This window comes from Panthera tigris, chromosome D2 (assembly GCF_018350195.1).
Source record: "Panthera tigris isolate Pti1 chromosome D2, P.tigris_Pti1_mat1.1, whole genome shotgun sequence".
Classification (NCBI taxonomy): Eukaryota; Metazoa; Chordata; class Mammalia; order Carnivora; family Felidae; genus Panthera; species Panthera tigris.
Window position 1 is genome coordinate 62,422,301 of NC_056670.1, and position 15,578 is coordinate 62,437,878.

Below are 15,578 nucleotides of genomic sequence, written 5' to 3' on the forward strand. Positions count from 1 at the left end.
TCCCCTGGATGGCAGTCATGACCTGCATTTTTAGAGATATAAAGAGGGAATGAGACATGGTCTCTGCCCCCCCCCCCCACCCCGAGTCTGTATTCTAAAAGGGAATGGGCAGACAAATAAACCAGCAGCTCCTGAATAGCTGATAGCCTTCTTATAGTCATACACAGGACATGCTAGGAACCCACAGGAAAGGGGACTTCTTTATATTTGGTGTATTTGAAGTCAATTGAAACCTCAATTTTTCTAGCCCTTTTGTTTTGTCATTCACATGTCTAAAGGGAAAATAACAATTCTCTGAACATCTTAAAAGAACTAGTAGATCTTAGGTAATAGTTATTTTTCCTTCCCCTGACTTTCCTTTGTTATTCCACTTTTTTTTTTTCCATGTTGGAGAGTCTGTTACTTAATCAGCCCATTTCGGACCACTTACCCCGTGTTCTGGATTTGCCAATTACTATTTTGTAAATTATCCCCCAAAGCACCTTGAGCAGTAAAATTCCATTCTCTGCTTCTTCTAGCAGCATAGTTCTTATGGCCGTTTCTATCAACCTTTAACATCCATGACCCTCTGGCAAGCTGGTTCTATTGCAGATTCCTGGGATCCACCCCAGAGGTTTTGATTTAGATTGTCTCCTGTAGGGCCTGGGAGTCGACATATTGTTAAACATGCTCATGACATGATTCTGATCCAGATGGCCCCTTCAAGAACACTTTGAGGATCCCTAACCTCAGATGGTGCTGGGATTATAGCCAGCAGTTATATCCTCATAGGCATGAAGAAAGAGCCTTGGTGTTGGGTCTGGAATTACCCTGTTGTAAACAATATGTGATGATCACGGCAGCTGGGCTGTCATAGGGTTGGAAACAAGAACATACAAGTAGGGCAAACATGTCTTTCCCTTCTTTCTTCCCCTTTTTTTAAAAGTAAAAAAAAATTTTAATGTTTATTTATGTTTTGAGAGAGACAGGGACAGAGCATGAGCAGGGAAGGGGAAGAGAGGGGGAGACACAGAATCTGAAGCACGCTTCAGGCTCTGAGCTGTCAGCACAGAGCCCGACGCCGGGCTCGAACCCACGAACCATGAGATCATGACCTGAGCCGAAGTCGGACACTTAACCGACTGAGCCACCCAGGCACCTTTTTTCTTCCCCTTTTGACTTTCAAGACAAAATCACAATAAATTGTAACTCATCAGAGTGCTTTCCAAGTCAAGATAACGTTCACTGTGTTACTTGGGGTGAGGAGAGATTCATAAGGAGTAGTAGAAATTGTTTGAAACCTGTAAGGATGTTCAGAGAATAGAAACAAGATATGGCTATGAAACAACAATTAAATGTTCTATGTAGTTCCCAGAGCAAGACAGGGATGTGTGGGCATTCATACTAATGTCGATAAAGAAATTTGTATTTCTTGTTTATTTACCCTCTCACATTCACTCCACAGAAATGGAAGAGTTTCCATGTGTGAAGACAGTGGTTCTCAAAGCTTAGCATTAATTATAATCACCTGGAGAACTTACACACACACACACACACACACACACACACACACACACACACACACACGGAAGGTCCTGGGCATTGGCCCTTTATGAAATTGTCCTCATGATTCTAAAGTACATGCAGTACTAAAAACCACTGCACTAGATCTGAGCCTTCCCAAATGGAACATGCATATGAACCATCTGGAGAGCTTGTTAAAACACACATTCCATATTTCTGACAAGCTCACAGGTGATGCTGCTGGTTTGCAGACCCCAATCCGATCAGCACTGCACTATGCTAAGCTGTGGGGGATTTACAGATAAATAGGACACAGCCAACCCTGACTAGCCAGCCCACAGTTTTAGGGGAGAGGCAGATATACACGCAGATTGTTATTTTGATATAATGTGCTGAAAGCCCCCGATTGTCCAATTTAAGTCTCCCAAATAAAGTGCTGTGGGAACCAAAAGGAAGGTGTTCTGGATAATAGTAATTCATGATAGCCATACTTTCGGTTCCATGGAGGAAAAAATTAATTATAAAGGAAAGAGAATATGAAGAATTAAACAGTTGTAGTAACAATAAGAAGGAGAGAGTATAGAGAAGAACAAAGAAGGCTTACTGTGTCAAATCACGTACTCACAACAGCCAACCTCTTGGCTGGGGAAGCCCCGCGGTGAATAGCCCAGTTGGAGTGCCACTTGAGGGTCCTGGGCAGAGTGTCCCCCCAGCACTCAGATGAGACTTCCGACTAACTTCCAACCAGGGCGATGCATATATGACTCATGTGTGATTTAGGGCTAGTCGCCAAGTTTGCCTAAGTGCAGTCCTGAGGGAGCTGTTTTTTCTGTTTCTCTTATTGTATCTGACAATCTTAGGAGCCTGGGCATCCGCATATACCTCTTCCCTTCCTGGTCTATTCCATGGCGCCAGCCTGGTCTGGCTCAAGTAGGTGAGGCAAATTAATCCCATCAGGAACAGAAGGGCCAGTTCTGATTCCAAGGCCAGATATGGAGCACAAGCCAACTAAGCTTTCCATGATTGTGTGTGTGTAGGCTCTGGGCAGAAATGCCTGACAAGTCACACAAACAACTTCTATACAGAAGAGAAGGGTACCCCTAGTGCTGAGGAGCAACTGAAGGCTGCACAGAAGAGGCCATAGTTAAGCTTCATCTTGAGAGATGAGCTGGATTCTCCCAGGAGGATGGTAGAAAGGGGGTCAGGAAAGTCATGCTAGAGTGGTGCTGTCCAGTGTGGTAGCTGCATCATCACATGGGGTTGCTGAGCACTTGAAACATGCTGTCCAGATTGAGGTATGCCATGTGTGCAAAACATACACCAGGTTTCAAAGATGTACTGTGAATTAAATGATGGAAAATAGCTCACTAATAATTTTTATGTTGACTACATGATGAAATGATAATACTTCGGATATTTGGGGTTCAATAAAATATGTTACAATCCGTTTCACTTTTCTATAGACTTTTTAGCGTAGCTACTGAAAATCCGTAAAGGTTATTTGTGGCTTACATTGTATGTCCATTGGACGGCACTCTTCTAGACTGGAGGAACAGCAGGTACATCAGCACAGGGTGTCACTTTTTCTGTACTGTATGTGACACTAACCACCCTCTTTCTCAACCTGGCTCCCACACGTGGGAGCAAACCCAGTGTAAGCCGGTCCCTGTTCTTGTTTTGATGTAGGAATCTCCACTCCGGTCCAGTCCTGGCCCTTCTTTTTGGGAGTCAGACTTCCAGATTAAGCTGAAGCCATTGAATTATCTCTTGCCCTGGCAGGGTTTAAACAGGGCAAAGCCAACCAGTTTGGTTAAAATCATTGTGAACCCATTTCTTCCATACAATTCAGGATTCAAATGACTTTTTCTCCCATTGTCTTCTAGAAATCATTTTTCTCAGAATGTCCCCTGTGATTCTCCCTACATCCGACCCAACACATATTCAGATACACACATATACACACCCATATCCTCCATCCAAAAGACATTTGGGTATCAATAGAAAGTTCATCACCTTGATGCCCTAAGAGTTCAGAGTTGAGTTGGAGGATTAATTCTGCCATTTAGAAGCTGTTTGACCTTAGATCCCTTCTCTTCCAGTGCTTTATATATTATAAAAAATATATAACTGTATATATATATAGTTATATAACTATACATATTATAATAATATATAACTAACAAATATAAGAAGTACTTCTATAACATTTTTTCATCAATGGACTAAAAAAGGTGTTATTACAGAGTAGAATTTATAGTGGGGAGGATTTCAGTTTGGTGAACAGAAAAGTAATAATTAAGGGTATCCGAAAATGGCTAAGGCTATTTTGTGAAGTACTGAGTTTCTCTTCATTAGAAATTCTCAAGCATAAGCCATTTGGATGTATCATAGGGATACCATAGTAAGTGAACCTGGATACAGGCAGAAGCTCTTTAGCATCTAGACACATTTGAAATTTCTAGAATCAAAATCTGTAGCATATATGCCACCATTTCTTGTCCTGGTGCCATCATCACCTGCCATCAATCTATCACCGCACCTTCTCACTAAGCCAGGATGAAGCCTAGTACTTTTTAAAAACAATGTTTAAATTTATTTATTTTGAGAGAGAGAGAGAGAGAGAAAGTGCATTTGCAAGCGTGAGCCTGGGAGGGGGAGGGGGGAGGGGCAGAAAGAGAGGAGAGAGAATCCCAAGCAAGTTCAGTACTGACAGCACAGAGCCTGACATGGGGCTCAAATTCGTGTACCGGAAAGATGCTTAACCAACTGAGCCACCCAGGTGCTCCAAGCCTAGTGCTTCTTAACAGACCTCTGGGAATCCTAACTAATCAAATGGTATTGGCACCCAATGCAAAACTATTAACCCTATAGCCTAAACTTCAGGTTCTAGATACATAGAATATTGGCTCTTAAAGAACCTTGGATTATTGACTAGTTCAGTAATTTTAAACTATGTAACTCTGAGCTCTAGCAGTGTTCTAAGAACTCAGAGGCAAGATGGGGATGGGGTGTGGAGTTAAGCCAATGGGACTGCTGAATTCTTACATTCAACTGGAAATGGTGCACTAAAGTTCACTTTCTATATTGAGAAGATAGGATCTTGTTTGCTAAAAGCATTCCAAAGTTTGTTTTTTTTTTTTTTAAGTTGAAATAGAAAAGGTACTTTGAAATTGCATCACTTGCAAAAAAGTACTAAAATATATAATAACTTTCTCAAGGCCACGTAGATAGCTGTGGATGAGGACTGAACCAGAACATGGATTCTTGTCTAATTCTCAGACTGATTGTCCTTCCATGATTAAAAAAAAATAATAGTTGGGATCATTGGTCCTGCTGTTAATATGCCTGTGTTCTAATCCTGGTTCTGTCATTTCCCAGAAGCTGTGGAACTCAGGCACATCACTTAATTGTTGTGCCTCAGGTTCCTCATCTATGAAATGGGGATGCTAGTAATTGCAACTCCTTACTGGATTGTTGCAGGAACTAAATAAGTTAATACATACAGCTTCTGCAACACCAGAAGACATAGAGTGAGCATTCAGAAATACTACTTCTTGGGGCATCTCGGTGGCTCAGTCGGTTAAGCCCCTGACTTCGGATCAGGTCATGACGTCGCAGTCTGTGAATTCAAGCCCCGCATTGAGCTCTTTGTCGACAGCTCAGAGCCTAGAGCCCACTTTGGATTCTGTGTCTTCATCTCTCTCTCTGCCCCTCCCCTGCTTACACTCTCTCTCTCTCAAAAATAAATAAATGTTTAAAAAAACATTTTAAACAGTGTTACTTCTTGTTATTGTCATCGTCATCATCATCATCGTCATCATCATCATCGTCATCATCATCATCGTCATCATCTAGTCATCACTGTCACTGTCATCATTGTCATTATCATCATTATTGTCATTGTCATCATTTTTATCGTCATCATTGTCATCATCATCATTATCACCATCATCATTATCACCACTGTCATCATCATCATTGTCATCATCACTGTCATCATCACTATTGTTATCATCTAGTCATCATATTCAATCAGGCTCAGTTTATTTGGCAACTGGAGTGGAAAGAGCTCTGGATGCAGTACCAGGAGTCCTAAGATATTCAAGGACACTGTAATTTCTAAATCTCTATAACTGCCATATTCCCCCTATGCCATAAGAAAACAGGAGACACTAGAATTCTTCTTCGGTAGTTACAAGTTTCACAAAATCTAAATCCATAAGCACAATAGGCAGGAATGGAATAAGGTAGGTAAGCTGCCTTTTTCAATTCATTTATTTTGTTTTCAGTACCTGCCATGTCTGGAGGGTTGTGTAGGCATTTCCAGCATGTGGGTGCCCTGCACACAGGTTAGCCCCACTCCTCAATCAAGGAAAAGGAGGCTTGTGGAAACTAAATAACTTTTCATAGTTTCTTGGATCTGCTGGTTTTTACTTGTTTGCATCTGAGAGTTAATGCTATTATTCAAAATAAATAGCTCCTGGGTATTTCTCTAAGAGAGGACCTGAGGAGCTGATTTGCTTTTTGTTCACAATTTAATTCACTTTTTCAAACTTTGACAACATGTATATTACCCAAAGGGATGGAAGTTGAATGAATCCAAGGAAAGTTTCTTTCTCCGAGGTGGTAAGAGGCATGATGGCTAGGATAGTTTGAATATTTAGTAATCTCAAAGGCAAACCATTGCCACAAGTCACAATATCACTCAACATAACAAAAGTGTTTAGGTTTTTTAATGTCATTCAATTCAATTTAACTAGCATTTACGGGGACTTTATAAAGTTAGCTTAGGAGACAAACAAAGATAACTAAGACTTCATTCCTACTTCTGAGGAGGTGACCCTTTTGGAAAGGTTTGACAGAGAAAGAAACACTGGATATAAATGGATGAGAAACTTGCCTTGCTGGATGGGGAAGTTAGAGACTGCCTCCCTAAGCCTTACAGAATTCCTGGCAAAAATATATCTCCTTAGGAATAAAAGAATGCTAAGGATGTCAGATAATCTCCTTCATACTCTCTGTCTATATTCTCCAGTTCTCAGATCTTCCTCTGTCCAACGCAAACCCCAAGCATGTTCACTTGTGAATATCCCATTTTCCTCACTGGTCTGTGATTCTTCCGAGAATGTTCTCTGGTTCCTGGAAGTTCTCTGAGTGCCTGACACTTGAAGCTTCACTATACTCCTTGACCCAGTGCAAAAAGGAATCAATCAGTCAGTCTGAGACCACCCCTTCTTGCTATATGAGACCTTTAGCCCAATATCTGCTAGGTGAGAAGGCGTGAAGGCCGGACTCACTAGGGAGATGTTCTTATCTTCCCTAAAGGGTCTTCCAGCAGTAGAACTAGTTAAATTGAGCCAGATATTTCTAACGTTAATGAGTAGATCCCTCTATTGACAGTGCAGGGAACAAAGCCTTTGACTTTTAGCTTTTGTAAGTGGAACAGTGACTACACCAGCTCTTCAAAATACATTAGGAAGACATTTGACATTTAGAAATACGTTAATCATCAGGGTAATGATTGACTCTCAACCCCTAGGGAAATCACTCTCTAATTTTCTTACAGGGATATCCAAATGAGTTCTTCACTCAATCTGGTCTTTCTGATTTTTCATTTGAGAACATTTCAAAGGAAAGGATAGTAAATAAAAGATTAAGAATATGGATTAATCAAAGCTAATCCATTAACATGTGATTATATAGTGCCTTCCATGAGCTTTGCCTACCTAAAAGGCCATGGTTCAGTTTTCACTCCCTTTTTAGGAATTTCCTTCTCACATAATATACTTCTCCATCTTGTCTACACACAAAGGCTGCCTTCTCCTTCAAGTCCTCCTTGGTTATTGAGGCTCAGATTTTTTTTTTTTTTTTTTTTTTTTTTTTTTGTTATCTGCACACCCAAAGCACTTGAAGAAATTAAACAGGGGTATAAATTTGGAATATGACTTTACTAGTAGGACCTGTGATATGGTCTTTTGACTCTCCACAGACAAACAACATTACTTGTTATTAATGGAGGGTATGAGAGATGCCGAGTGTTAAATTCCCTTCCTTCTCTTTTCATATTAAGAAAGAGGTACCATCTATTAGTCTTTTAAAATGTATCCAATGATATGCTAAGCATTTTTCATACATAATCTTGTTTAATACTGATGACAGTCCCTGGAGGCAGATACTAACTTGCGGGTATTTCACAGATGAAGAGCCGTGCTACTTACTCAAGGGTGATAAGCAAGTAACAGGTCCAGGACTCGAACACAGCCCAATCTGGCTTCAGAGGCCTTGCTTTCAAATACCACACTATGCTCAAGAGCTCTGGACCCCTGCCATCTTATCAGACGTTTGGTGTTATTAAAAGCAAATAAAAAGGCCACGGGTATTAGAAGCCTAGTTTGGGATTCAAGTTAAATGACGAATATCCTTCAGTTTCATCTTTAAATCTCCATGACTGTACCCAGCTTCATTTCAGGATAACGTCCAAAGCCCGAATCTGAGAACTTTTGCAAATGTGAGGCTCTTGGTGTCCCCTGCTCACTTTTGACACCCTGAGTCCCTCGTCACCCTCGGTCACTTCCATCTGGTAGCCAGGCCTGCCCGGTAATTGACTCTCCCCTTTTTCTCTATTCTGAGTTTTCACCAGGCAGTGGGTACCTTAGCACTTACTATCATGTCTCTGTATGTTTGAAAAAAAAGGGCGTTAAGACTTCCAATATATGAGTCCAGCTAAAGACTGCAAGTCCCCTGAATTTTAAGTGGATTTGAAAAACTCATTTCAGTGCTGCTTTCCTGTTAAATTGGACCTTTCGTTCCATGCTGGGCAGTAGCAAGCAGGGGGAGAGCCAAGAAGTAGGATGAGTTTGGCACAAGAGCTCACCTGCTGTGGGCCAAGGTTTAGGTAGGTTTTGATTTTGTTTGGGGTGGCCTTGAATACACTTGATTTTTTTTTTTTTCCCAAAGTGTCCAAATGGAGAGTGAATAGTAAACAGACAGTAGAAAATGAGCCTGTGGGGGGGCGGGGGATAAGCAGATGTCCTCCTGTGCGTACCTTTGATTAGCAGTATAAGGAGCTTTCTGAGACACTGGCTGGCAAGAAGGAAGCAGGTTGTCATGTCAACACTCGTGGTTTCTTTATGTGTATTTACTGCAGCTTTTCACTGGCTTTTAGTGCCTTATTCTAGGAGAAAATTACTAAGGCTTTATGGGTCCAAGAGTATTCCTGGTGGGCAGGCCATGTGCTGCTCGGCACAGCCTGTGCTCTCGGCCTTCCCTCGCTCTCACACCCAGAAGTGGAAAGCCAGGCCATTCTTAGCTTTCTGTGTGTGCAGAGACAAAGAGGAAGTCCAAGGGCAGGCTGTATGTACAGAACGGTGAACAAGCTGGGTTTGCTAATGGGGCAGGGAAGAGGGGGAAGAAGGTCGCTTCTCTGGAGAGGAAGGTAGGGACCAAATTACAGAACAGGTGACATATTTGGATGTAGGCTTGTTTTGTTTGGCTTTATGGTATTTGGCCCACACCCTATTTTAAATGTAGAATAGCTGTCCTTTTTTTTTTTTTTTTTTAAATCAGGCAATTTCACATTTAAAAAATAGAGACAGTTAGATTTATTATAAGACACAGAACTCCTTACTCCTGTGTGCCAATGATGAACAGACACTGAGGAGCTTCTCCTCCATGAAGAGTCAAGTGTTGGCCATTTCACTGCAGTCCCCACCGCTCCCGAGTGCTCCCAGCCGCCGAGGCCGTGTGCCAACTGCTGTTTGTCATCTTCATCCAGCTCGTTTTATTCTTACACGTTACTTGTCTGCCTCCCTAGGCACTTGATTTTATTCGGCTTCTTGTAAAAAGCCTTCTGTTCTATAGAACGACATTTGGGTTTTGTCCCAGGGCACTCAGAACTGTTTTGAAGCCGGGAGAGACTAGGTCAGGTTTAGGTTTTAGAGATGACTCTGGCTCCCTGCCTTGGGTCCATCCAGTTCCCAGTCCATCATGTACATGCAGGCTAGTCGTGAAATGGATGCAACAGGCCACACGGATGAGGAGGACTTGTCCCAGGCAAGTGGCAGGGCTTGTGGAGAGAAGAGGAGAGACTAAGCATGTCAGAGGCAGGATGGTCGGGGCTGGGAACCAACTGGATTACATGGCATATGGAGGAAAGAAAAGTTAAGAGGCTTGTGCTCACGGGCGGGTGAAAAGACTGCTGACGGAAAGAATGAGATCTATGTTTGACATGTTTGGATTAAGAATACCAACGCAAATAGGCCTTGTTCAGCTATGGACGTTCGGGAAGTAGGGATGTAGCACATAATGAATTCATTTCTTACCCACATGTGTTTGTTACATTAGCATCATGTTTATACATAAATGTGTGGAATAGCTAGCTGCAAATAATATGAGTAAGCCCCTTCCTAGTCGGCAGGTCCTTTTGAATCGAAAACCTCTGTCTCATTCACTGTTGTATTCCTCGTACCTAAGCAATACCCAGTATATTGTTCACACACCAGAAACACTTGTTGAAGCCATCAGTAAATTAGTTAATTAACGATAAACAGGGAGGGGTGCCTGGGTGGCTCAGTCTGTTAAGCGTCCAACTTTTGATGGAGGCTCAGGTCATGATCTCACGCTTCATGAGACTGAGCCCCATGTCAGGCTCTGTGCTGACCGTGCAGAGCCTGCTTGGGATTCTTGGTCACCCTCTCTCTCTGCTCCTCCCCTGCTCATGCACTCCTTCTCTCAAAGTAAATAAATAAACTTAAAAAAAAAAAAGATAAACAGGGATAATTAAACGTATTCATGTTTTAACTCAATTAGCTTTTTTCTTATTTAACCTGTTTGCCTTTATCTTGGCTGCCTGCAGGCTCCCCTTCCCTGTCACCCGTGACACCTGTGCACACATTCAAGGGGGCAATTGCATTAGATACATGTAGTAATGAACATGGTTTTAGGTGATAACAAAGACTTCTCTACTTTTAATACTGAAATCACTCCTACTTCTCATTTTCCCCACTTACTACTTTCAAGTACTATTCAGTTATAACCACTTTATTATTTATTTAGGTTTTTTTAATGTGTATTTATTCTTGGGAGACAGAGACAGTGTGTGAGCAGGGGAGGGGTAGAGAGAGAGAGAGAGGGAGACATGGAATCCAAAGCAGGCTCCAGGCTCTGAGCTGTCAGCACAGAGCCCGATGCAGGGCTCCAACTCACAAATCACAAGATCATGTTCTGAGCCAAGGTCGGTTGCTTAACTGACTGAGCCACCCAGGTCCCCCAATTATAACCATTTTGAAAGCAAATGTACGGGGACAGCTGGGTGGCTCAGTCAGTTAAGTGTCTGACTCTTGGTTTTGGCTCAGGTCATGATCTCATGGTTTGTGGGTTTGGGCCCTGCATTGGGCTCTGTGCTCACGGCACGGAGCCTACCTGGGATTCTCTCTCTTTCCCGCCCTCGTTGCCCCTCCCCACCATCTCAAAAATAAATAAATAAACATTTAAAAAAAAATAAAATAAAAGCACATATATACACAGGTTTCTTTACAGAGACTTATCTGTAGTTTTTTCCCCAGTAACAAATAACTGAATAAGTTATCTTTCTTGGATGACCCTATGGTCATAATTGGGATGCATTTTAGAGTCAGAGATTTTCCTATTGAGCAACAGCTTCTGCTGTCATGTTCCTGGTTTGCTAGAGGGGCTCTTGACCTGCTGAGATCTTTCGAAGATTTTACAAGTAATTATAGAGGATTTATAGGTTTTATACAAGTAATAGGTGAATACATTCTTATTGTAAAAATAATAAAAATGTATATGATATGGAAAGGAAAGGTCTCACTTCAACACTATTTCCATTCTTTTCACCCAAAAGTAATCATAGCTAATTTTTATGGGTTCCTTTAAAACTTTTTCTTTGCACTGTGGCACAAACCTATACATTTATAAAGGCAAGGTTTTGGGGGGACATAATTGTATCATACTGCCAAATAATTTTTTCAAAGGTTATTTGAAAAGGAACAAGGATTCTAGAGAAATCAGGATGTGGATGTGTCCATATCTACTTAATATTTTTTAATGTTTAGTTTTGAGAGAGAGAGAGTGTGCACATGATGGGGGGAGGGTTAGAGAGAGGAGACAGAGGATCTGAAGCAGGCTCTGTGCTGACAGCACAGAGCCCCATTCAGGACTTGAACTCATGAACTATAAGCTCATGACCTAAGCCAAAATCAAGAATTGGTTGCTTAAGTGACTGAGCCACCCAGGCACCCCTCTAGTTAATTTTTTTAATTATAGCATAGCATTCTGTAATATGTGTACCTTAGTTCATTGACATGTTCAGGGACCTTTAGCCTGTTTCTGATTTTTCACTGCTATGAACAATACCCCAGTGAGCATCTTTGCTCCTGACTCTTTGGGAAAATATATGAGAGTTTCTCCAGAAGACATTCCTTGCGTTAGAATTGCTGGTATAATATATGCACATTTAAAATTCTGATATTTCAAATTGGTTCTTCCAAAAATCTATATCAGTTTACCCTTTTGTCAGTAGGATGTAAGATTAACTTTCTTCCACTCCTTTGCCTCATCTAGATATTGCCATTTTTTAATAATTATTACAAATTTTGTGAACAAGAATGAAATCTCGTTGCTTTGAACTGTATCACTGATATCCCATGGGGTAGAGCCTTGTGTACTGATGAGAGCTTTGTCACCATTTCTCTTTGCGTCTAAGTGCCATTCTCCCATTTCAGATGCTCACTACCTCACCTGCAGGATCCAGGAATGTGCTGAGACCACTCGGAGTGGGCCTTTTGTCCGCTCCATTGACATCAGTTCCCTGGTTGTTCAGGATGAATATATCTTCATTCAGGTGAGTCCAGAAAATGCATTCAGTGGTAGAGGTGGGGGTGCTTAGGTGAAGTCAGGAAAATGAGGGCAGCATTCCCGAGGTTGTGAACACGTGGAGCTGGGGTGAGTCTCTGCTTTGGTGACCCATTCTCTGGGGGATCCAGGACTTCTGGTGAAAGATGAAGATGTTATGGGTCAGTATCACGGATGGGGTCTTTAGTGGCCCACTGAATCCTCAGCTGGGTTGCTGTTTTATTATACCAAAAGGGTCTTAAAATGACCAGGATTTGGACTAGGGCTTGGAAGTTTCTTAGAGCCACATCTCCAATGGATCTGACTTTCAGTAGTTTATCAAAGCCATGATCCATTGCTGTCCAAAGTGACCGGTCTCAAACTCCACACCCGAAAAACAAATAACCCAGTGAAGAAATGGGCAGAAAACATGAATAGACACTTCTCTAAAGAAGACATCCGGATGGCCAACAGGCACATGAAAAGATGTTCAACGTCGCTCCTTATCAGGGAAATACAAATCAAAACCACACTCAGATATCACCTCACGCCAGTCAGAGTGGCCAAAATGAAGAAATCAGGAGACTATAGATGCTGGAGAGGATGTGGAGAAACGGGAACCCTCTTGCACTGTTGGTGGGAATGCAAATTGGTGCAGCCGCTCTGGAAAGCAGTGTGGAGGTTCCTCAGAAAATTAAAAATAGACCTACCCTATGACCCAGCAATAGCACTGCTAGGAATTTACCCAAGGGATACAGGAGTACTGATGCATAGGGGCACTTGTACCCCAATGTATATAGCAGCACTCTCAAAAATAGCCAAATTATGGAAAGAGCCTAAATGTCCATCAACTGATGAATGGATAAAGAAATTGTGGTTTATATACACAATGGAATACTACGTGGCAATGAGAAAGAATGAAATATGGCCTTTTGTAGCAACGTGGATGGAACTGGAGAGTGTGATGCTAAGTGAAATAAGCCATACAGAGAAAGACAGATACCATATGTTTTCACTCTTATGTGGATCCTGAGAAACGTAACAGAAACCCATGGGGAGGGGAAGGAAAAAAAAAAAAAAAGAGGTTAGAGTGGGAGAGAGCCAAAGCATAAGAGACTGTTAAAAACTGAGAACAAACTGAGGGTTGATGGGGGGTGGGAGGGAGGGGAGGGTGGGGGATGTGTATTGAGGAGGGGACCTTTTGGGATGAGCACTGGGTGTTGTATGGAAACCAATTTGACAATAAACTTCATATATTGAGAAAAAAAAACAAAAAAAAAAAACAAACACAAAGTGACCGGTCTCATTTGGGAGTGAAAATCCCCAAGAAATGAAGCATCTCTAGGATTTTCTTTCTAGAAAAATGTAGAGCTCCCTAAATCTTGCCCTCCCTTTACAGTGCTGACCACACCCTGATATGTCCTGAGGCCAGAAATCCTTCACTCCAAGAGCTCTGACTCACAGAGAAAACTAGGTGTGACTCACATTTTTAGGCAGGAAAGGGAAGCCTTGTTTTAGGTGTTGAGTTTCACTGGAAGGAGATGCAAAGAAGAACAAAAATGAGGAAAAAGAAAAGGTGATGCTTCTGCTCCAGAATGACTTACAGTGTGTGTGTGTGTGTGTGTCTGTCTATGAGTGTGTGTAATCATACTTGACCTTTGAGAGCAGCTTTGATTTCTCCCACTCTGCTTTCCCACCCTTCTGCTGCCAGTTGTGTTTGCAGGCTCTTTCCTATAGGAACCTTGATCTTTAGACTCTCCTGAGTTTACTCAGACCTATGCACCTGAATGACTTTCTCTGCCTCACTCCTGTTTCTTTGGTCCAGATTAGCCCCGTTTCCCAGGAGCTGGGTATGCCTCTCTTCCTCTGAACCACTACAGCTGTTCTTGTCTGCTATTCCCTTAGCACATGGGCTATTAGGAATTGTTACTTAAATATTAGTGGATTTGTCTTCGTCTTTCCAAATTGCATTTTATACTATCTGAGGATAGGGACAATACTTTATACACAAATTTTTCTCCTCATCCTTGGCCCTAACAGAAAGCCTTTGAAAATCCAGGGTGCTCAGTGACTACTTGTCTTACTGATAGATTGTAGATGTAGGAGTCACTTCTTTTTAAAAATCAGTTGTGTAGACTTTTGAGGTCTGAAACACATGACATGTAGCCATCCACTCAAAAACCAGCTTGAAAAAGGGAGGGAAAGAGAGGTCTGTGTGGCCCCAGAAAATCCCTGTGTCTAAGTTTGCGTAAAAGCCAGAATCTCAGAATATTTTTGTCTAAATCTTGGCAGGTCATTAGCACTATTATTGCCTTATTCATGAATATTTATTGAACACATACAAAGTAAAGTCAACAAAGTATTAGGCGTGACTCTGGCTCTCCCTAACTCTTGCCCTTGACCTGCTTCTCTTTGCACCCAGTATATACCGTCTTGGGTCTTAAGTACTATCTCCATGTTCTGATGAATCTCAAGCCAGGGAGCTATAACCTCTGCCCTGGAAAGCAGACCTTCTTGTCGAATAGTCATCTTGATATCTCAACTTGGATGTTCCACAGCTAGAATAAAATCAACATGTCCACCTTGATCCTGAGGCATTGGTGGCATTACCCTCTACCTGGTCACTCAAGGTAGAAACCTGGAAATCTGTCTATGACAACAAATTCAGTGAATCCAGGTCCCTGCTAATATCACCCTTAGTCTCAGATGGTTTTTTGTTTTTCATTCCATTCCCATGGTCCCAGTTTAAGGCTTTATTATTTCTTTATCTCTATTTAATTTTTCAAGGTAGAAGCACAGAGATGATTTATGAATTTACCAATCTTATTGCCCTTTCCTTAATGCTAATACTGCATATAATGATGAACATGACAGGACCATTTCTGGGAAACATGACTTAGAATTTTAAATGTTCAGATTTTTTAAAATTCATTTTTCCTTTTATTGCATAAAGTTTTCTGTAACTCTGCCGGCAGACATCCAGATTTTTTCCCTAACTATTCTGAAGTATCTTTTTATTATTATTATACTGCAAGCCAGCAAAAGTTTTTTCTTTGATAAGCATCAATTTTTATTTTGTTTGAAAGAGATAGGAGTTCCCGTTAGTCAATAAAATTTTATTGACAGCCTGCTACGTTTCAGGCCCCTGTTCTAAGAGCTGGGGTTAAGACAGTGAACATAATAAAATTCCTGCCCAAGTGGTATTTATATTCCAGTGGAAGACA

General features: G+C 41.5%; 1 protein-coding gene across 6 annotated transcripts in view; it reads left to right on the forward strand.

Moving 5' to 3' along the window:
• SORCS3 (sortilin related VPS10 domain containing receptor 3) overlaps positions 1-15,578 on the forward strand; it is a 589,476-nt gene that overhangs the window by 432,870 nt on the left and 141,028 nt on the right. For all 6 annotated transcript variants that reach the window (XM_042960443.1, XM_042960447.1, XM_042960446.1 and 3 more), the window contains one exon: positions 12,246-12,364. In XM_042960443.1, coding sequence (XP_042816377.1) covers positions 12,246-12,364 — 119 coding nt within the window. The remainder of the gene's footprint in view (positions 1-12,245; positions 12,365-15,578) is intronic.